At 39.1% G+C, this 23,010-nt stretch overlaps 1 protein-coding gene across 15 annotated transcripts in view; it reads right to left on the minus strand.

Moving 5' to 3' along the window:
• CATSPERE (catsper channel auxiliary subunit epsilon) overlaps window positions 1-23,010 on the minus strand; it is a 263,745-nt gene that overhangs the window by 28,446 nt on the left and 212,289 nt on the right. For all 15 annotated transcript variants that reach the window (XM_070255679.1, XM_023632530.2, XM_070255686.1 and 12 more), the window contains 4 exons: window positions 19,795-19,847; window positions 17,706-17,756; window positions 17,265-17,298; window positions 17,117-17,196 (listed from right to left, as the gene is read on the minus strand). In XM_070255679.1, coding sequence (XP_070111780.1) covers window positions 17,117-17,196; window positions 17,265-17,298; window positions 17,706-17,756; window positions 19,795-19,847 — 218 coding nt within the window. The remainder of the gene's footprint in view (window positions 1-17,116; window positions 17,197-17,264; window positions 17,299-17,705; window positions 17,757-19,794; window positions 19,848-23,010) is intronic.

The following is a 23,010-nucleotide window of genomic DNA, read 5'->3' on the forward strand; positions in this document are numbered from 1 at the left end:
CTATCTCTGAACCTCTCATGTATTGGGGTCTCTGATTCTCTCATGTGTGTGGGGTTCCCATATGTACGTAGTAAGTTGGGTTTTCTCCTTTTGTCTTATTACATTTTAATTATTTGACCAGCCATTAGAACCAAGAGGAGCGGGGGGAGAATTTCCCTTCTCCCCCAACAGCATCTCTTTATGCACTGCCCAGATCTCTGCCTGACTTAGAAGTCATTCTGCCTGGCTTTGCAGTCTTCTACAACTTGCTGCCACCCACTACTGGCTATGAAGAACAGTTACTGTCCCATTCTCGCAAACCAGGCAGAAAGGTTCTTTTAATTGACTTCATAATAGTTTACATCATTGTGAAATTTCAGTTGTACATTATTTCTTGTCTGTCACCACATAAGTGCTCCCCTTCACCCTCTGTACCCATCCTCCAACCCCCTTCCCCTGGTAACCGCTGAACTGTTTTCTTTGTCCCAGTACTTGTTTATATTCCACATATGACTGAAATCATCTGGTGCTTGTCTTTCTCAGACTGGCTTATTTTGCTTAGCATAATTCCCTCTAGGTCCTTCCATGTTATTGCAAATGGGATGGTTTTGTCTTTTGTTTCTGGCTGAGAAGTATTCCATTGTATATATATATACCTCATCTTCTTTATCCAGTCATCAGAGATGGGCACTCGGATAGTTTCCGTGTCTTGGCTGTTGTGAATAGTGCTGCGATGAACATAGGGGTGCATATGTTACTTTGGATTGTTGATTTCAAGTTGTTTGGGTAGATACCTAGTAGTGGGATAGCTGGGTCATATGGTAGTTCTATTTTTAGTTTTTTGAGGAATCTCCATACTGTTTTCCATAGTGGCTGCACCAGTTTGCATTCCCACCAGCCGTGGATGAGGGTTCCCTTCTCTCCACACCCTTTCCAATATCTGTTATTTTTAGTCTTAGTGATTATAGCCACTTTAGCAGGAGTAAGGTGGTATCTTAGTGTCGTTTTGATTTGTATTTCCCTGATGATTAGTGATGTTGAACATCTTTTCATGTGTTTATTGGCCATCTGTATATCTTCTTTGGAAAAACGTTTGTTCACATCCTCTGCCTATTTTTTGATCAGGCTGTTTGTTTTTTTGTTGTTCAGTGTGTGTGTGAGTTCCTTATATATTATAGAGATTAACCCCTTGTCAGATATATGCTTTGCAAATATTTTCTCCCAATTGGTCAGTTGTCTTTTTGTTTTGATCCTAGTTTCTTTTGCCTTGTAGAAGCTCTTTAGTCTGATGAAGTCCCACTTGTTTATTTTTTCTTCTGTTTGCCTTGTCTGAGAAGACGTGGCATTCAAAAAGATCCTTTTAAGTTTGATGTCAAAGAGTGTACTACCTATATTATCTTCCAGGAGTTTTATGATTTCAGGACTTATCTGCAAGTCTTTGATCCATTTTGAGTTTATTTTGTGTATGACATGAGATAATGGTCTACTTTCATTCTTTTGCATATGGCTGTCCAGTTTTCCCAACACCATTTATTGAAAAGACTATCTTTTCTCCATTGTATGTTCTCGGCACCTTTGTTGAAGATTAGCTGTCCATAGATGTGTGGTTTTATTTCTGGGGTTTCAGTTCTGTTCCATTGATCTGTGTGCCTGTTTTTGTACCAGTACCGTGCTGTTTTGATCACTATGGCTTTGTAGTACATTTTGAAGTCAGGGGTTGTGATGCCTCCAGCTTTGTTTTTTTTTCTCAGGATTGCTTTAGCAATTCGGGGTCTTTGGTTGCCCCATATGAATTTTAGGATTCTTTGTTCTATTTCTGTGAAGAATGTCATTGGGATTCTGATTGAGATTGCATTGAATCTGCAGATTGCATTAGGTAGTACGGACATTTTAACTCTGTTTATTCTTCCAATCCATGTGCATGGAATCTTTCCATCTTTTTATCTCATCATCTATTTCTTTCAATAATGTCTTATAGTTTTCATTGTATAGGTCCTTCACCTCCTTGGTTAAATTTATTCCTAGATATTTTATTCTTTTTGTTGCGACTATAAATAGAATTATATTCTTGAGTTCTCTTTCTATAAGTTCATTATTAGAATATAGGAATGCAACTGATTTTCCTTTTTTTGAGGAAGATTAACCCTGAGCTAACATCTGCTGCCAATCCTCCTCTTTTTGCTGAGGAAGACTGGTACTGAGCTAACATTCATGCCCATCTTCCTCTACTTTTTTAATGTGAGACGGCTGCCACAGCATGGCTTGACAAGAAGTGCTATGTCTGCACCCGGAATCTGAACCAGTGAACCCCAGGCAGCTGAAGCGGAATGTGCAAACTTAACCACTGCACCACCAGGCTGGCCCTGAAATGCAACTGATTTTTTTAAGTTGATTTTGTATCCTGCAACTTTACTGTAGTTGTTAATTATTTCTAATAGTTTTCTGATGGATTCTTTAGGGTTTTCTATATATAAGATCATGTCATCTGCAAACAGCAAGAGTTTTACTTCTTCACTCCCTGTTTGGATTCCCTTTATTCCTTTCTCTTGCCTAATTGCTCTGGCCAAAAACTCTTGTACCATGTTGAATAAAAGTGGTGAGAGTGGGCATCCTTGTCTTGTTCCTGTTCTCAGAGGGGTAGTGTACAGCTTTTCCCCATTGAGTATGATGTTGGCTGCGGGTTTGTCATATATGGCCTTCATTATGTTGAGGTAATTTCCTTCTATGCCCATTTTGTTGAGAATTTTTATCATAAATGAATGTTTCATCTTATCAAATGCTTTCTCTGTACCTACTGAGATGATCACGTGGTTTTTATTCCTCAATTTGTTGATGTGATGTATCACATTGATTGATTTGCAGATGTTGAACCATCCCTGTGTCCCTGGTATAAATCCCACTTGTTCATGATGTTTGATCTTTTTGATGTATTGCTGTATTTGAGTTGCCAATATTTTGTTGAGGATTTTTGCATCTATGTTCATCAGCGATATTTCCCTGTAGTTTTCCTTTTTTTGTATTGTTCTTGTCAGGCTTCAGTATCAGAGTGATATTGGCCTTGTACAATGTGTTAGGAAGCATTCCATCTTCCCAGATATTTTGGAATAGCTTGAGAAAGATAGGTATTAAATTCTTTCTGAAAATTTGGTAGAATTCTCCAGGGAAGCCGTCTGGTCCTGGGCTTTTATTTTTTGGGATGCTTTTCATTACTGTTTCAATCTCTTTACTTGTGATTGGTCTATTCAGATTATCTATTTCTTCTTGATTCAGCTTTGGGAAGTTGTAAGAGTCTAAGAATTTATCCATTTCTTCTAGACTGTCCATTTTGTTGGCATATAGCTTTTGATAGTATTCTCTATAATCCTTCGTATTTCTGTGGTATCCATTGTTATTTCTCCTCTTTCATTTTTAAGTTTATTTATCTGAGCTTTCTCTCCTTTTTTCTTTGTAAGTCTGGCTAGGGGTTTGTCAATTTTATTTATCTTCTCAAAGAACCAGCTCTTTGTTTCATTGATCCTTTCTGCTGCCTTTTTTGTTTCAATAGTATTCATTTCTGCTCTGATTTTTATTACTTCCTCTTCTGCTGACTTTGGACTTCATTTGTTCTTCTTTTCTGTTTCAGTTAGGTGTAGTTTGAGATTGCTTATTTGGGTTTTTTCATGTTTGTTAAGGTGAGCTTGTATTGCAATGAATTTCCCTCTTAGTACCACTTTTGCTGCATCCCATGAGTGGTATGGTATGTTTTCATTTTCATTTGTCTCAAGATATTTTTTGATCTCTCCTTTAATTTCTTCAATGATCCATTGGTTGTTCAATAGCATGTTGTTTAGTGTCCAAATCTTTCTTCCTTTCTCAGCTTTTTTCTTGTAATTAATTTCTAGCTTCATAGCATTGTGATTGGAAAAGATGCTTGTTATTTCAATCTTCTTAAATTTATTGAGGCTTGCCTTGTTTCCAAACCTATGGTCTATTCTTGAGAATGTTCCATGCTTACTTGAGAAGAATGTGTATTCTGCTGTTTTTGGATGGAGTGTTCTATATATGGCTATTAAGTCCAAGTAGTCTAGCTTTTCATTTAATTTCACTGTTTCCTTGTTGATTTTCTGCCTGGATGATCTATCCATTGATGTGAGTGGAGTGTTGAGGTCCCCTACTATTATTGTGGTGTTGTTAATATCTCCTTTTAGGTTTGTTAATTGTTGCTTTATGTACTTTGGTGCTCCTGTGTTGGGTGCATAGATATTTATAAATGTTATTTCTTCTTGATGGACTGTCCCTTTAATCATAATATACTGCTCCTTTTTGTCTCTCTTTACCTGTCTTATCTTGAAGTCTACTTTGTCTGATATAAGTATTGCAACACCTGCTTTCTTTTGTTTGCCATTAGCTTGGAATATCATCTTCCATCCCTTCACTCTGAGCCTGTGTTTGTTGTTGGCGCTGAGATGTGTTTCCTGGAGGCAGCATATTGTTGGGTCTTGTTCTTTAATTCATCTCACCACTCCATGTCTTTTTATTGGACAATTCAAGCTATTTACATTTAGGGTGATTATCGCTATATGAGGGCTTAATGCTCCCATTTTATCACTCATTTTCCAGTGCTCCTCCCTTTCCTTTGTTTCTCGTCCTGTGTATCTTGGTCTACCAATCGAGTCATGTAGTTTTTAATGTGGTGTTTCTTTGTTTTCTCATCTATTATTTGTGTCTCTGTTCTGCTGTTTTGTTTAGTGGTTACCATGAGGTTTGTATTCAAAATCTCGTGGATAAGATAGTCCCTTTTCTGATGGCCTCTTATTTCCTTAGACTAAACCGATTCAGTCCCTTTCCTCTTCCCCTCCTAAGTTGTTTTTCTCCCATCTTATTCCACCTTGTGTTGTGAGTTTGTGGTTAAAATGACAAGATTATCTTTGTTTTTCATGTTTTCCTTCCCTGTATCTTCAAAGTTATACTTGAGTATTTGCTAACCTGTTCTGATGTGTACAATTTTCTGATTTTGCCTACCTATTTATCTCTGTACTCCATGCTTTGTAACCCCTTTCTCCCTTTTTTTCAGTTATGAAGGCCTTCTTGAGGATTTCTTGTGTGTGTGTGGGGGGAAGGGGTGGGTGGCTATGAACTCTCTTAGCTTTGGTTTGTCTGGGAAAGTTTTTATTTCTCCATCATATCTGAAGGATATTTTCACTGGATAGAGTTTTCTTGGCTGAAAGTTTATGTCCTTCAAAGATTTGAATATGTCATTCCAGTCTCTCCTAGCCTGTAAGGTTTCTGCAGAGAAATCCACTGAAAGCTTAATAGGGGTTCCTTTGTAGGTTATTTTCTTCTGCCTTTCTACTGCCTTTAGTAGCTTTTCTTTGTCATTGACTTTTGTCAGTTTCACTACTATATGCCTTGCAGTAGGTCTTTTTACTTTGACATATTTAGGAGATCTGGTAGTCTCTTCCAGTTTGATTTCGACCTCCTTCCCCAGGTTTGGGAAGTTCTCTGCTATTATTTCTTTGAACAAGCTTTCTGCTCCATTCTCCTTCTCTTCTCCTTCTGTAATACCTATAATTCTTACGTTGCATTTCCTAATTGAGTTGGCTATTTCTCAGAGACTTTCTTCATTTCTTTTTAGTCTTAGTTCTCTCTCCTCCTCTATCTGGAGCATTTCAACATGTCTATCTTTGATTGTGCTGATATGCTCCTCTATGATGTCCACTCAAGCATTCAGGGAATCCATATTTTGTTTTATTTCTTCCATTGTGTCTTTCATCTCTAATATTTCTGATTGGTTCTTCTTTATAGTTTCAATCTCTTTTGTGAAGTAGCTCCTGAACTTGTTGAATTGTTTCTCTACATTCTCTTTTAACTCATTGAGTTTTTTGATGATAGCTATTTTGAATTATCTGTCATTTAGATTACATATTTCTGTGTCCTCAGGACTGATTTCTGGGTACTTGTCATTTTCTCTCTGGTGTGGAGATTTAATATAATTTTTGATACTGCTAGAGGGCATGGCTCTGTTTTTGTGCATCGTGGTATTATTTGGTCACAGTTACCACATATCACCACTGAGTAGGGTTCAAGAGCTGCGTATTCTGAGCCCTCTGCATTCCACCAAGATCCCTGGCACTGGAGCCAGCGCTGGGTGGGTGAGGGGAGGGGTGCTTTCTTCTGTGTGCTCTTGGGGTTTTCTTTCTCTGCTCTCCCTATCTGCTCTCCTGGGGTGTTGGCTTGATGAGGTCACCCCTGTGTTATTTTTCACCTTGGTAGGGGCTTTCCCATAGGCTGCAAGGGCCCTCAGGGATCCTTGATGTTCCTGCTAATGAGTGTCCCCTCCCTCCTGCCTTCCCTCTTGGAGGCCACCTGCTGTCCCAGATCATAGTCTTTAGGGGAGGGAGTGGAGTTTTCTCTTACCCCATTCCACCTCCTCCGAGGGGAGCTCCAGCCTCTCTGCCCTCTGTCATATGGCTGCATGGGTCTCTCAGATGTCTTTTGTGTTGTGTGGATGTCCTCTGTTGGAGTAGGAATGTCTTTTTCATTGTATGGTGGAGATCACCAGGAAAGCTCATGCTGCCATGCTGCTGACGTCACTCCAGCAGAAAATTTTTAAGTGTCAGAAAGTGGTATCTGAGAAGCTATTTTATTTCCATCTTAATTAGGTTTTAGAAATCAGAAGGAGATGAACTCAGGTGCGACTAACTAGGGATTGGAATACTGGTGTTTGACTTCTTTCTTGGCATGGGAGGAGGGTCATAGAGAACTCTAAGCTCTCATGAGATCTCCGGACCCTCCCCACGGGAAAATGCATATGTTGTGTGGGCACACACACCATTTTGTACGCAGCTTTAGAGCTTCAGCAAAGCTCTAATTCTAGGAGCTTTGGAAGGTGCAGCATGTTTGATTGCATCTTCTGAAAGCCATCAGATTCTTGAATTATTAAGAACTAGTTCCAAGGCCATACATTTTAATAAAAAAGATCTTAATTGAACTCTGAGCTGCTGTCTTTTGACACTCATAAAAGCAGTAAGCTACAGTGTCATCTACTGGCAATTAGGATAAATTGCATGACTCACACTTTCTGGGTTAATAATAATCTTTGATAATGTTGTATTTAATTCATTGAGAATATGGGACAAAAATAGTTGCCTGTGTAAACATGGCTTATTTTCCTTAAAGTAAGATATAATACTAATTAAACTTAAGAAATTCAGAAATGTCTCCAGTTGGCAACTACCCTACAGTTTGTAACCTCCCCCCATGGCAGTTAGTTTCTGAATTGTGATGCTTTAATATCTGAGGCCTTGCTTATCCTGGAGGGACTGCCCCTCCCAGCGTTAATTAATTCCTGGAGACAGTAAACAACTATCCCAGGAGTGCCTTTCATGTGAGCCAACCAATCCAGAGCCCATACCCCCAACCACCCCCTTTATGAGCTCTCACAACCTCGGCCACTATCCACCTGCCCTAATCACTCAGAGCCAGGGACTAGACAAGTAGGGACAGCTCTTATGCCCAGAGCCCACTGAGATTATTCAAAATGGCCATTCTAAGCCTGCTTATCCTGCCTTATCCATTCCTTCCTGCAGAAAATGCAATAAAGCCTCTTGCCTCATTTTCCCCTCTCCCTCTGCCTCCTGACTGACCCTGGTGCTTCTCCATGTGGCCCTGCATGGCATGCTGTGCTTACTGTTTCTAGGGATCTGTACGCATAATAAACTTCTTCCTTCATGACAGTCATTTCCATGTCTGTGTGTCTTACCCTATCTGATTACAGCAAATGCTGAGTACCCCTAAAACACCCATAATCCCTGTTCCTGAACTCCCTGCATCATAGTAGAGCCATTATGTCTCACTGTTTCCTCTGGGGTTGCTTCTGTGGCACCAAATTCAAGTTTGGGATGGGTTGTCATGCGAGTTGAGAAAGCAAAGAGGCAGCTGGTGTGACTTATACTCCCAGCTGATCATACTTGCTTCATTCTTATTAGTGTTTGATGGTGAGTCTGTTATTGTCCTTTTGTCTGTAAAATTCTGCCCACCCTTCTTCCTGAGCCACCCTCTATAAAGGTAATGCATATATTGTAATCTAGAGACCTAGACTAATTTCCTAGTGCCCGCCCTGTCTGCCTGTTTCTCGGAGCTTAATTAGCTAGCACCCAAATTCCCTCTGATAAATACTTAATTGAATACCCAGTTATCAACTATGTATTGCTATAATTCAATTGAACTGGGCACTGAACCTTATTGATCTGACTGTCCTTCTGTAGTTAGCCTCTAATATTTGGTTGATTATCCTCAAAGAATTGGAGGCAACAAACTTTATCAAATGATTCCTGGTAGCAGAGATACAAATAAGTTACTTCTGGAAAAAGTGCTGCCACAGCAGTCAACTCTTTGACCCCAGCCTCTTCCATCTTTCACATGTCTTCTCCTCTGTCTCTTGACCTCCTAGAGACTCTTTGTCCACTGATTGCTCCCTGCTTTCTGACTACACTGCAGTTTCCTCCTAGCCTTTCTTCCTTCCCTACTCAGCCCAATCTCATGGTTGATCATCTGACCCCTCTTTCACTAGCATCCTAGATATACTCAATTATTCCCCTTGCATTCAACATCAAACCCAAACCTTGGATGTTGCAACATGCCTTCTTCATTCATGCACACACAACTCCAGAAAGTCAGCATCTGTGGGGATTTGACCCACTCACAGTATCTTACCTCAAGTGTGCCTTTGTGTTGTCCAGTAATCTTTTTACCGGTCCTTAGCTGGCCTCTCTCACGTTACCCTCAGTGACCTCAGACATCCTCCTCAAAGTCCCTCCTCAACCTTTCCCTTCTCTCAGTTTACAGATGGCCCTCCTTCCTACTTCATGTAAGTAAATTGAGGCTATGAGACATGACCTTTTTCAATCCTGCATTGCTATTTCCACATCACATACACTCACATTCATTCATTTTTACTCCTTCACCTGAGTCTCAGAGGATAAAGTGTTCTTCCCCTTTCAACCTTTCCACCTGGGCCTTTGATCCTCTTCCCCAGTTTTCTTCATGGATCTTGCTACTATAGCTTATTTTATTTTAATTAGGAAATATTTCAAATATGTAGAAAAACACAGAGAATAATGTGAAAATTGTTGTATGTCATTTCCATCCAGGCTTTATACTGTACTTGTACATAAATCATATATGGTGTTCCTCTATGGATTTGAAAATATAGATATGTGATCTCATATTGTAAGTTTCTTCCAGCAACTTTTTTTCCCACTCATTGTTGGGTTTTGAGGTGGGTCCATAGAGATTTCTAGTCTCTTGATCTCTGTTTTCCCCATCAGCATCTCCCTCCTGACCTCTCTTCCTTCCCTACCTAACCTCATGGTTGATCGTCTGATTCCCTCTTACAAGCATCCTAGTTCATTCATTTTAACTGCTGTATAGTATTCCATTGTCTAAGTATACAATGTATTCATCCAAATGTTCACCATATTTTACTGTAATTAAAAAAATCTGTAGGTAAAAGACACCATAAACAAGCATTTCAACCACTTTTCTTTTTCACATTGTTTATAATGTCTTTTAGTTACAGATTTTTTTATTGTTGTAAAATATATATAACATAAAAGTTACCATTTTAACCATTTTTAAATGTTCAGTGGCATTAAGCATAATTACATTGTCATGCTATCATTACCACCATCCATCTCTATAACTCTTCATCTTGCAAAATGGAAGCTTTATACCCATTAAATGGTAACTCCCCATTCCCCTTGTCCCCCAGCCCCTGGCAACCACCATTCTACTTTCTGTCTACAAATTTGATTCCTCTGGCTACCTCATATAAGTGGAATCATACAATATTTGTCTTTTTGTGAGTGGCACATTTTACTAGCATAATGTCTTCAAGGTTCATCCATGCATAGCATGTGTCAGAATTTCCTTCCTTTTTAAACTGAGTAATATTCCACTGTATGTATGTACCACATTTTGTTTATCCATCTTTCTGTCAGTGGACACTTATGTGGCTTCCACATTTTGACTATTGTGAATAATGTTGCTGTGAACATGATGTACAAATGTCTGTTTGAGTCTCTACTTTCAGTTCTTTTGAGAGTATACCCAGAAGTGGAATTGCTCGATTATATGGTAATTCTATGTTTAAGTTGATAGTTAACTTGATAGTTCTTTTTTCCTTCAACATTTAAAAATGTTGTTCTATTGTCACCTGGTCTCTACTGTTTCTGATGAAAAGTTAGCTGTCATTCTTGTCTTCGTTCCCGTGACTGTAATGTCTTTTTTCTGTCCAGCTGCTTTTAGGGATTTCTCTTTATCTTTAGTTTTCAGCATTTTGTTTGTGTTGTGCCTAGGAATGATGTTTTTGAGCTTCTTGGATAATATTTTTCACCAACTTTGGGTAAATTTCAGCCAATATTTCTTCAAAAAATATTTCTCTCCTGTTTTTTTCTCTCCTCCAATTGTATTTCCATTAGACTGCTTGATATTGTCCCACAGGTCATTGAAGCAGTGAATTAAATTTTTTTTCTCTATGGTACAGTTGGGATAATTTCCACTGAATTATCTTTAGTTTCACTAATCCTTTTATCTGTTTAGCACAATTTGGTATTAAGTCTATCGTATGAATTTTTATTTTTAAATTTCAGGTGCTGTATTTTTTTTTATTCTAGCATTCTTATTTGTTTTTTTCAATAGTTAGCATTTCTCCACGGAGATTCCCCATCTGTTCACCTATTCTCTACACTTTTCCTGTGACTCTTTTAACATTTACACTCGCTGTATTAAAGTGCTTCCAGCCAGGGTCTGGATCATCTGTAGTCTGCTGCTATTGACTGCCTTTTATTGATTATGGATCATTTTCCTGCTTCTTTTGATGTCTATTAATTTTTAATTTTGTACTGTATAATTTAAAATCATACATTGTTGAAACTTTGAGTTTTGTTATTTTCCTCTGAAGAGTGTTTGTTGTTGTTGTTGTTCTGGCAGGAAGACAAATCACTGATGGATCTCTCCCATCCTGTTAAGTCTTAATTTTAGGACTTGTAGGGATTTTAAAATTTTTAGTTTTTCCCTTAATCCTAGGGCATAGCATTTTGTCCTTGGCTTACTTACCAGAAATCACCCTTTTGGTTTCAACAGAAAGACTAAGGTATTTTTCAACACCTTCTAAGTTGGTGGGACTTGGACTCCACACTTTTTCTCTCAAAACAGGTAGTGCGTGAAATCTGTGCTTCCTCTCCCTTCAGATTCACGGTTCAAGAGTTAGCCAAGAATTTGAGGAAAACATTTTCTGCATTTTCCTTGCACCCTTATATGACTCACATCTTTCCAGGATTTTTCATCTAAATTTACAGTTGCTTTGGCAGTCCCAAACGTCAATGTCTGTTTCTTAAGTCCAGTAGGACTGCCACTTTCTGTTAAAGCCTTGTTCCCTCATACCCTGCCAAAAACTGGGAAGTGACATCAGAGGACAAACTTAATTAGAAATTTTCTCTCCTTTCAAGGATCATGTCTTTTGCAGTTTTTGGTGTCCAAGGTATTTAAATAATTATTTATTACATTTTGTCAAGAGTGTATGTAATTGTCATTGGGCAGAATGCATGTCAAATAAAAGCTACTTTGCCATTTCTAGAACTTCAATTATGGAAGATATTTGTCTTACTATTTTCAGGCCATTGCTTTTCTATATAAAATTTAGGACCTGCTTGCCAAATTCTGCAAAAACCCTGATGGATTTTTTATTGGAATTGCATTGAATTCATGGCTATATTAGAGGAGAATGATGCATTTATAATATGGCATTTCTCTATCAAAACATATGATACTGTTCTTTAATTATCACAGTACTCTTTTGTGTCTTTTAATAATGTTTTAAAATTTTTGCCATAAATGTCTTATACATCTTTTATTAAATCTATTCTTACTTTATTTCATTTTTTCCATTGTGAATGGAATAATTTTTCCATTCTATTCTAGTTTACTTAGCATTTACTGATGTACAGAGACTTATTTATTGTATATTGATTTTGAATTTAGCAAACTTGCTGAACATTCTTCTGAGGTCTAACAGTTATTGGCAATTTTTCTCATAAACTACATATACCTAGATTTCATTAAAAAATGCATTTGGTCAGGGAATAGGGGTGCAATTGGACCTCCCAGATACCCCAATAGCTCTTTCTGATCACTCATAACTATTTTTAATATCACAAAATTGCTATGGACTTCCAATTATATATCTCTAGCTCAGGTTATGTGAACTTCAGATGCTTCAATTTAACGTTTTATTGGAATTTCCTTCTGGATTTTACACAGACTCCTCAAATCCAAGATATCTAAAACTCAACTAGTCATCTTCTCCCTTAAGCCCACCCTTTATTTTCTGTTTTCTATTATAATGGATGGTATTACTATTTGTCCAGGTTGGGGAAGTCATAAACATAAAATTCATGAGTTCATTCACCAAATATGTATTGGTTGCTTACTACGTGCTAGGCAATGTTCTAGATGTGGGAAGATATAGCAGCGAACTAAACAGAAGAAAAGCTCTTTTCTGTAGCTTACATTACAGTAGAGGAGGAAAGACAATAAACAAGCTAAATAAGTAAAATGAACAAAAAAGACAGGTGAGGTGTGAAAGTGGTGCAGAGAGAGTTTGTAATTTTAAACACAACAATCAGCATAGGCCTCACTGAGAAAGTGACATTTGAACAAAGACTTGAAGGAGGCAAGAGAACAAACTAAATGAACATCTAGGCACTGCACTGCAGGCACAGAAAACAGCAAGTGCAATGGACCTGAGGTGGGCATACGCTTGGCTTCCTTGAGGAACAGCAAGGAGGCCATGTGAATAGAGTGGATTGAGTGAGGTGAAGCTCAACGGGAGAAAGGTAACAGGGACAGCGATCACATGGAGCCCTTTAAGTCATTGTGAGGACTTGGCTTTTACTCAGTGATATGGGTTTGAGCTTAGGAGTGATGTGCTCTAACTTTGTTTTAAATGATTCACTATTACTGCTATACAAATGCAAGAGTGGAAGCAGGGAGACCAACAAAAAGGCTATTGCAATAATTGAAGTGAGTAATAATAGCTTAGATCAGGGTGGTAGCAGTTCAAGTGGTGACAGTCAGCTTCTATATGTATTTTGAAGATAGAGCCAAAAGGATTTGCTGATGGATTGAATGTAGGGGATAAGAGAAAGAAGAGTCAGGTGTGAGTTCAAAGTTTTGACCCAACAACCAGAGGATGGGAGTGGAATCATCGAAGTGGGCAAAGGTATTGATGGAGCAGGTTTGGAGGGGAAGATCAGGAGTTTGGTTTTGGACAGGTTAAGTTTGCTACATCTATTTAGTATCTAAATGGAAAAGTGATATATCTATTCAACATCTAAGTGAATTTGTGGGCCTGGAGTTCAGAATTTTAGCAGACACTGTTAGTGCTCACCAAATATCCTTATGCCTGTTTACATTTTCTAACTCACTGTGGAATTAGACTGGGGCTGTGGCATTAGGTTCCAGATAACAGGATGTGGATAGAAGTGATGTAAACCACTTCTAGGGCAGACCCTTTAAGACGTCCCACACAATCCTCCAGTCTTCTTCCACTTTTCTTTTTTCACAGTGGTAACCTAGGAGGCCACATCCAGATGATACAGCTATGATATATCTCAGACTGTGACAGGAAAAGAGTTAAGCACTGAGGTATTAGGGTTTATTTGTTACGGCAGCATAGCCTAACCATCTTTGACCAATACAAGGTGAGATATTCAGACTGGAGATAGAGTTTTGGAATTTATCAGTATCTTGAGACATTCAGGTCTACGAGACTGGATGACATCACTAAAAGAGCAAGTTGAGATGGTGAAAAGAAAAAAAAGCATTGGGTCATTCTTGCATTAAGAGATCATGAAGAAAAGGATAAACTAAGAAATTAAAGAGGAGAGGGGCCACCCAGTGGTCAAGTGGTTAAGTTTGTACACTCCACTTCAGCGGCCCAGGATTTCACTGGTTCGGTCAGATCCCTGGTGCAGACAAGGCAATGCTCATCAGGCCATGCTGAGGTGGCATCCCACATGCCACAACCAGAAGCACCTACAACTAGAATATACAACTATGTACTGGCAGACTTTGGGGAGAAGAAGAAGAAGAAAGAAAGATTGGCAACAGATGTTAGCTCAGGTGCCAATCTTAAAAAAAAAGAAAGAAAGAAAAAAGAAAGAAATTAAAGAGGAGCTACCAGTGACGTAGCAGGAAAAGTAGGAGAATGTGTTATCTTGGAAGCCAAATGAAGAAAATATTTCAAGTAGGAGGGAATGATCAACTTCATCAATTCTTGTTAATGAGATCAAGTAAGGTGAGACCTGAGAATTGACCATTGGGTTTAGCAATATGGAGGCCATTGGTCATGCTGGCCAGTTGTGCCAGTGGAGTAGTGGGGGTACAACCTTGACTGAGAGGGATTTGGGAGAGAATAGGAGAGGAATTGGTGACAGTGAGGATAGTAGCTAAAGGGGCAGCAAGGTCAAGAGAGGGATTTTGTTTTGGTGAGGGAAAGCACTGCATATTTGTGTGATGATCCAGTAGAGAGGGAAAAGTTGATGATGTTGGGGAGAGAAGGGAGAACTCCAGGAGCAATGTTCTTGTTTTTTATGTTTTGTTTTTTTTTGAGTAAGATTAGCCCTGAGCGGACATCCACTGCTAATCCTCCTCGTTTTGTGGAGGAAGATTGGCCCTGAGCTAACATCTGTGCCTATCTTCTTCTACTTTATATGTGGGACACCTGTCACAGTATGGCTTGATAAGCAGTGTGTAGGTCCGCACCTGGGATCCAAACTGGTGAACCCTAGGCCACCGAAGTGGGACGTGTGAACTTAACTGCTGTGCCACCGGGCTGTCCCCAGGAGCAATGTTCTTAATTTGGAAAGGGTGCAGGGATCCAGTTCACAAATGGAGGGACAGGCCTTAGGTACATATACAGTTCATCTATGGTGATAGGAAGATAGGAAGACAGACAGACAAAGTTCATGGGTACAGATGCTTGAAGGTGAATAGATATGGTGGTGGAAGTTTGTGGAACCTTTCTTCTGATTGATATCATCTTTGACTCATCACATTCATTTTGCTCATTCTCTTTCCCTCACCACTCACATCTATCAGTTATCAAGCCCTGCCTATTATAACCACTAATTTCTCTCACAAATGATTCCTCTTCTTTGTTTTTGTTGCTATTTCAGCCATTTGGTTTTTTCTTCCCTGGACCATCAATACAGTTTACTACCTGATCTCCTTACTTAGATTCATTTCCCTGAAATTCATCTTCTACACGTCTCCCAGAGAAGCGTAGTTAAAGTGAATATTTGATTTGATTTGAGCATGACCAAATATGCTCTACCATAAGAATGCACAGAAAGCATTCCATGATCTGGACTTCACCTAGCTGGTTTCCCAGCCTCTTCTCCTGACACTTCATGCCTCACTTTATGCCCCAACAACATTATACTGTTTGAACTATGAATTTTCTTCCTCAAACTATTACTTTTGCTTGAAAGGCTTACCCAGTGGAATGTACTATTACCTACCCCACTTCTCCTCTCCTTTCCTCCCTTGCCTTCAGGTAAATATTCATTATCCTTTAACACTCAGTGACTCAACTCAAATGCAAGTTTTCTAGGAACATTTCCCAGAGCCCCTCTCCCTCCCATAGCTGAGTTGGATTCTTTTCTTTTGAGTTTCAATACCACTACCCATGCCATTCCTGTCTATCACTCCACTTAGCCTATTAGCTCAGATGTCGATCTAATTCATCAGACTCTTGAGCCTTTCAAAGCGGATATCCTGTCTCATTTATCTTTGAATTCCCAGGGCCTAGCACAGTAATTGGTACAAAGTTGGTGTTTAATAATGATGAATTGAAGTGAAGAGTGCAGTTCTCTGGGAAAGAACATTAAGATTTTTTACCCCAGGGGGATTAGGCACTACATAAAGCAAAAACAAAATAAACAAAGACAAAACTAGGCCTCAGTGGGGGAAGAAGCGAAGGGTGCCCGGGAAAAGTAGTGGCATGATTAGATGTCTAGAAGAAGATTGAAACTAAAGAGGATAGCCAATTAGCCTGATAACTCAGAGAACCCATGACAGAGAGTTGTGGGAGGATAATGTAAGAGGGTGAGGGCACAGCGCAGAATCTGAGAGCGGCCGTGGGTGAGGAGTTGGGGGCAGAACATGCTGGCAGAGGCCTTCTAGATCCCGATAGGGAGAGCTCTGATGGCAAAACTAGATTGGAGCACCTGATTCATTACTCTACACCTACCCACCCTGTGAAATCTCAGAAGTGGTCTTCAGCCTAAGAGGGCCCCAAAAACTGACATCTGTGACTAAAGTTTTGATGTTTTATACATAGGAATTTCACTCCCAGTACTTTATCCTAATGGCATATCGGGACAAGTGTCTAAACATGTATGTAAATGGATATTCATCACAATTTCATTTATAATAGCAAAACAATAGAAATGTGGGTCATGTATCTCATATTTTTCTATATTTTAAATTTTTTAACAAGCTGTGTAACTTTTATAATCATAAATCAAGAATAAAGTCAGAGAGGCAAGCAAACTAATACAAAATTACTTGGAAAAGCCTTCCTCATAGCATTTTATTCATTTTTTATTATAAAATATTGTTTATAAGAATTAAGTTAGAGATACTATTTTTGAAATTTCCCCAATGTACTGTCCCTTATTTGTAATCTAGTTTCTTTCCTTGTAAGCTTTCAGTTATTACTGGCCTGTGGAAAGAAAAGTCATTTGTCACCTGAGGAAGGTCATTCCTATCAAACAGGCAGGGGTGGCTGGGAACAGCCTGGAGAGAGATTTGGAGAGGATCTCTAAAGGGCGGCATAAGAGACTGCTTGCATCCCTGAAGAGTCTCAGCTCTCTTAGCCACTTAGGTCTCAGATGCTAAGTTGTAACCTCCCTCAACATGCAGGGACCGTGGGTTGTCCAACTCTGTGTAACTAGTACTGAAAACCTAGTGTCACATATATTGGGTGCTCAAAAATATTTATTATTAAATGAATCATTAATTAGCCTTCTTTTCATATTTTTACTTTGAAACTTTCAAAGTGAGTTGAAAATTTTAGTGAGAGTATACTTACAATTGAAGCAAAGGGTGAAACTTTTCTCTGAAATCAAGTCTCAATGGACAGCCATATTCTTTCCAATTATATCTTACTCTCTAGAAAAGGAAAAATGCTTTAGTTATTTTCTATATTTGGCTGATTGACAAAATTATAATTTTCTTACCAAGTTTTTAGATGGTCGATTCCTCAGAAATGACCTGTAAAAAAGACATTTTTTGTTACTTATCTTTCCTCTTTTCAAACTTAAGAATTAAAACCATTGCTTTGTTTGGGTAAGGAGGTATCACAAAAGTCAAATAGATAATGATAATTACAAAATACTCCCCAAATATGTGGAGATTAAACAACACACCTCTAAGTAACATATGGGTCAAAGAAGAAATCAAGAGAAATTTAAAAATATTTTGAACTAAATGAAAATGAAAACACAGCTTATCAAAACTTGTGAGATGTAGCAAAAGCAGTGACTAGAGGTAAATTTATAGCAATAAATGCATATATTAGAAAACATTGATGTTAAATAGGAGTAAATACTAACTGATTCTAAATTATTGGTAGTACATTATTATAAAACTCAGTGCTTATGTTAAAAAATATTTCTTACTTTTCTATAATGTAAATAAAGTCATGCCGAAGACATTCTTTTTTATTAAATCTACAAAAAATAAAACATAATGAAGCTGTAATAGCATCATTCCTTATATAATTGCACAGACATTTAACCATTTGACTCAGTGATTCTCAGACTTGAGAGTATCACAGAATCATCATATATTGAATTAGAATCTCTGAGGTTGGTGTTTGACTCTAGCATCTCTATTTTTAAAGATCAGCTTCACAGCTGTTTCTGAAGACACCAGAATTTATAATCTACTGATTTACCTTTTATATTTGATACATGTGAAAAATTCACAGAATATCTATCAAAATGAAGACAAAGCTTTTTGGACTGTTTTATTCCTTATAAACTTTTTTAAAACATGGATTTCTAATTGTCTAGGTACTCAGTTGTGCAGATAAGCAGCTACTTTGAGGATTCACATAATTTCTGGTTAGGGTTCATGCAGACATAAGGCTATCACGTCTATGAAATGATAGAGTTTTAGTAAGTTAAATTATTCATTCAACCATTTTTTTCTGGCTGCTTCTAGTGTAACTCAGAAGGAACCCTAGTCACCACTGTATTTAGATAGATATTGGAAGTCTAGACTGCCTCTCACCCTGAACCCAAATCAGACCTCAAGAGATGCCCTCCTTCATTGACAACTCTCCTGTCAGAAGTAACTTGGACCCTATAGGTGTCCTTTGGTGACTGTGAAAACCTTAGGTCCACCACAACCTGAATATAAGATATTAGGGCAGTTTTTAGGGTTCCAGAGCAGTGGGTCATTGACCAAAAGGCCTGAAGTAAGGTCCTGAAATCTATGTTTTTTAAACATGCTTCCCAGATGATTCTGATGAGCAATCAACCTTGATAATTGCTGTCTAGACCCTGCCAGAAACAGATTGATTCAAGCTGCTTGGCGTCTCACTGAAGAAGGAAACCTGCATGCAGTGGTACTGGGAATTGATGGTAATACGTTGCTTAGCAGTTATTCTCAAATTTTAATGCTTCTACTAATCTCTTAAAAATTTTGTTAAAATAGAGATTCTGACTCAGCAGGTGTAGGACGAGGCTTGAGAGCTTGCATTTCTAAAAGTTCCTGGGGGATGCGAGTGCTGGTCCATAGACTGTACTCTAAAGAGCAAGGATGTAGGCCATTGCAGAAATAGAATGCTATAGGCTGTAAAAATGTTAGCCTTTGTGATTCCTTGAAAAGGAATTACGGGAAATGCAAATTCCTTGCTGATTGAGAGGGGAATATTTAATTATCAATCCAGCTACTGATTATTACAATTCAGTACTCAAAAGGCTATTAGCATGACAGATGAGTAGACATCTGTTTCGGATGAGAACAAGTCCTTTCATAAATAGATGAGTCAATGTTCCCCCACTCTCACCCCACTCCTAACCACAGGAAACGAATCGCGATACAGTGCTTGTCTCTGTCATCCAATTCACCTCAGTTAAACAGATTTGAGTATGCTGACCTAGATTCTCTCCCACATAGAAGGAAGAGAGCTGTGGCAAGTGGATGAGACAAAATCCAGTGTGCTTTGTTGTAAATCATGGTAGGATCATTAAAAGTCACACCGTGGGATTCTCTGGATGAAACACTGGTGGTTCTGTTAGGTTTGCTATAAAAAAGTTTCCCATAGAATATGGTACAGGAAATGAGGCTTCTCTGATGTGAATGTAAGCAATTTTCTGACAGAAAAGAAATTATAACTGGTTTGAGTAGGATGGAAAACAGAGGTAAGTGAGCTGTAGACTGAAGAGCTAAGGTAATGGTGAAGATGGACACTGCCTTGTTAAAGAGAAGGTGGAGAAAATGCTGGTAATAGAGAAAGAGGTTAATTCTTTTTCCTTTTTAGTATGATTCAAGTGTAATATTTGACTTGGTGAGAAGTTCAAACAAATTTGATTTGGACAAATTGTCAATTCAATTTTTGGACACCAATGTCAATTCAATTTTGGATTTCATATGGACATGTCAGTCATTAGGCTAATATTATTACTAGTAATTACCATTTAGTTCACCATTCGTTTTAAAATGTAAGGAGTAATACGGGTCAAGTGCAAATATACTTGCCCTTTAACAGCAATGAATTTATTACCATCACAGCCAACAGCTACTTGGAACACCTAAAAGGAACCAATTTGGGTGGTGAGTTAAGTTGTTATAATTCACATGATCTAAAATATTGCTACAGCTGCAAGCAATTATATTTCTATATGATTACATTTGAAGTAAGAACCTTTTAAATGTGGCGTTTTGTTGTACTGCTCTGTGCTGTTTTCTTCCTTCTCCTGTGATCACTTTTTCTCTGTCTTTCTTCCTTCAGCCCTTAGTGCTCGCAAGGTCCAAAGTTTGGTCCTCTGCTTTCTTACATCAGTATCTCAGAGAACTGATCCAATCTCATCTTTCACTGCTTTCAGCACTTCCACAACCATGACTATTAACTCTGAACTTCCAGCATGCATCTGACTCGAGTGGCAGGTTTCTATCATATATCTAGCTATTGATTTGACTTTTTAAACCAGAGTCCTGGTTCTTCCTTGACTTAGATGACTACTTCCATTTCTACCTGGCTCCAGGACACCTTACTCACTGCTGTCTCCCCCCAACCCCAGGCTTTATAGGTGGGGTATAGACACTTGCATACTGTCTTAAACATGTCCTGTATGTTGCATATTTCCACAAGGTGAATCTGAAAAAACTCTAATACTCTCTTCTCTAAAGAAGGACTTGGGGATCAGGAGGGTGGGGATAGAAAATGATGTCCAGCCAAGTTTGATGGATTTAAAGAGTTGTCCCTATTAAACCAAGACCTTTCAGGCTTCACTTGAAAGGCATGCTCCACAGCAGGAGTTCATGGATTTTATTTCCTGAACCACCTAATCTCACCCACAGGACATTATTTGTTCTCTCAGCCATGCTACCCACAGTCCTTGCTGTCTATTATCACTAAATCTTTGTTTTCCCATCAAATGTGTTCAGAAACATGGGCCAGCCATTTATCTTTACTAAATTATCCATATAACATAAAGTGATTGACCAAGATCCTCAAATCTTTCATAGTCAGGTCCCATCATCACTTGATGATCTTATGCATAACATACCTTCTCTTCTGGGTCCTAGTTGATAGAAATCACCCCTAGCCTCAGAATCAACAATCATGGCAATGATTAAGAATATAAACAGCAGTGTGAGTACAGAGTGTGGGAACCATGAATAAGCCTGTTTTCTAGGGTACCCACTGCTATAGGGCTGACACATTTTCCCCAAGACTGGACACCTAAATAGAGAAATTCTGACATATAGCCCAAATAAAAACAATGAGTGCATTGGTTTTCTTTATTTAATACTGTTCTCTGAAGTGCAGAAACAGGGCAGGACTCAGAATCAGACACAGCATATTCCCTCTAATTAGACAGAACAATTGAACTGAAACAAGAATTCTAAAGGCCTTCAACACAGAAACGTTGGTAAATAGTGCATTGGACAGATTGTAGTCCTCTCTCCCTGGGAAAATTCACCTTGGAAGGAATTGCTAAGGCCCTCTAGGTACTGGCCTTCTAGCGTGGCCTCATTGCATTCCGGTTCTTGGTGCATGGTTAAAAACTGAGATGCAGCCCTGTTGGAGCTGCCTATTCTATTTGCTACTCTGCTGCAGGCTGTGAAGACTAAGTGAGAAAGATGTCAAAAATAAAAATAATAAGATGCCAAAAATATCTAAAGAAACCCACAATGTTAGAAGAATCAAGAGAGGGGTGGGTGAGGGGGAAAGGGGCTCAGTGCCTGGTCCATTTGGTCCAGCAGGTTTTAGCAAGGGCCTAACTTCATCCAGCTGGAGAATTCTGGGGGTCTTGGTTCCATGATAGCAGAGAGCTGGGCCCTGTGTCTCTATAATGTTTATCTGGGAGGCTGATGTCTTGCTTACTGGTCGGTGTAGGAGAACAAAGAAAGGTCCCTCTGGTTGTGAGCATACCTTGTACTTGTATTAAGGTTTTGATTTTCTTGAATAGCTAGAGGACACTACCTCCACAAGGCCACATTTTCCTGTTGCCTAAAGGGCTATTGCATATTTCTCCATTCTGTTTCAGTGAGCGGGTCAATACAAGCTACCTGCAATGGACACAGGTGGTGGCTAGATTTGAACTGTCCATGTCTTGGGGTGTGCCAAGGAGGAAAGGGAAGAAAGAAAACAGTAATGTTAGGTGATTACTCTGTGACATGCACTGTTCTGGGCACTTTATGTAAGTAATCTCATTTAGTACTCTCAACAGAGTGAATAAATACCGTGAGATAGATGCCACATTTCCCCTTTGATGAAGGAGGCAGCTGAGACTGAGAGTGTTTGGTAGCTTGCCCAAGCCAGTAAGGGGTAGAACTTGGATGTGAACTCAGGGCTGGGCAGGATAGGGTGAATAGGGATCCCTAACAAATCTATTGATCAGACAGGGAAAGTGATGGAGGAAACTATGGTGACTCAAGAAGGCATCCTGTACAGAATATCTCATATAGATAGAAAACACAGACCAAGGATGGGGCAGGAACTCGCTAGGTTGCTGTTTCTTGCTTCCTCAGCAGATTAAGCTGGACGGGTGTCCTGGTATGCACCAGGGCAGTAGGGCAGTGGTTGGTATGCACCTGCAGGCAATTTCCTGGGGAAGAGATGTGTGTCAGCAGCGCTCAAGGATGGAGCACGTCTGCCTTGTTTCAGGGCTCCCTCTAAATTCTTGGAATCTTGCCCAGTAGGAACAGGTTCCTTATGCTGGGGTCCTGAAGGTCAGGGACAATGTCTCATTTGACTTTGAATTCTTCATGTAGGTATTCCTCATTGCATTATGCCTGGTGTACAGCAGGTGCTCAATATATGTTTATTGAATGTTTGTTAGGCTGTGAAGGAGTAACGAGAGGAGGCACCCCTCAGTGTGGAACACAGACTCAAAGAGGTGGTGGTGGTGAAGAATTTGTGTTTAATTTCATAACACCCACGGTTACCTGAACGTCCCATTGCTATTTCACATTGCTGTGCTTTTGCACATGTCTCTTCCTAGAATTCCCTTTGCATCTGCCTGCTCAACTTCTGCTTACTCTTCAACAGTCATTTTATACATCACTGTCTTTTCACCTTACCCCCATCAATCAAAACTGCTCACTCTTTCCTCTGGGCTCTTTGATAACTGTGTTTCCCATGGTCTGTTAGGCTGGCTTCTGTTTATCCCTGGGGAAGGGACTCTGTCTTTTCATCTTTGTAACTCTCATTACCTGGCACACAGGCTGACACATAGAATCATAGTG

The sequence above is a fragment of the Equus caballus genome, chromosome 30 (genome assembly GCF_041296265.1).
Source record: "Equus caballus isolate H_3958 breed thoroughbred chromosome 30, TB-T2T, whole genome shotgun sequence".
Classification (NCBI taxonomy): Eukaryota; Metazoa; Chordata; class Mammalia; order Perissodactyla; family Equidae; genus Equus; species Equus caballus.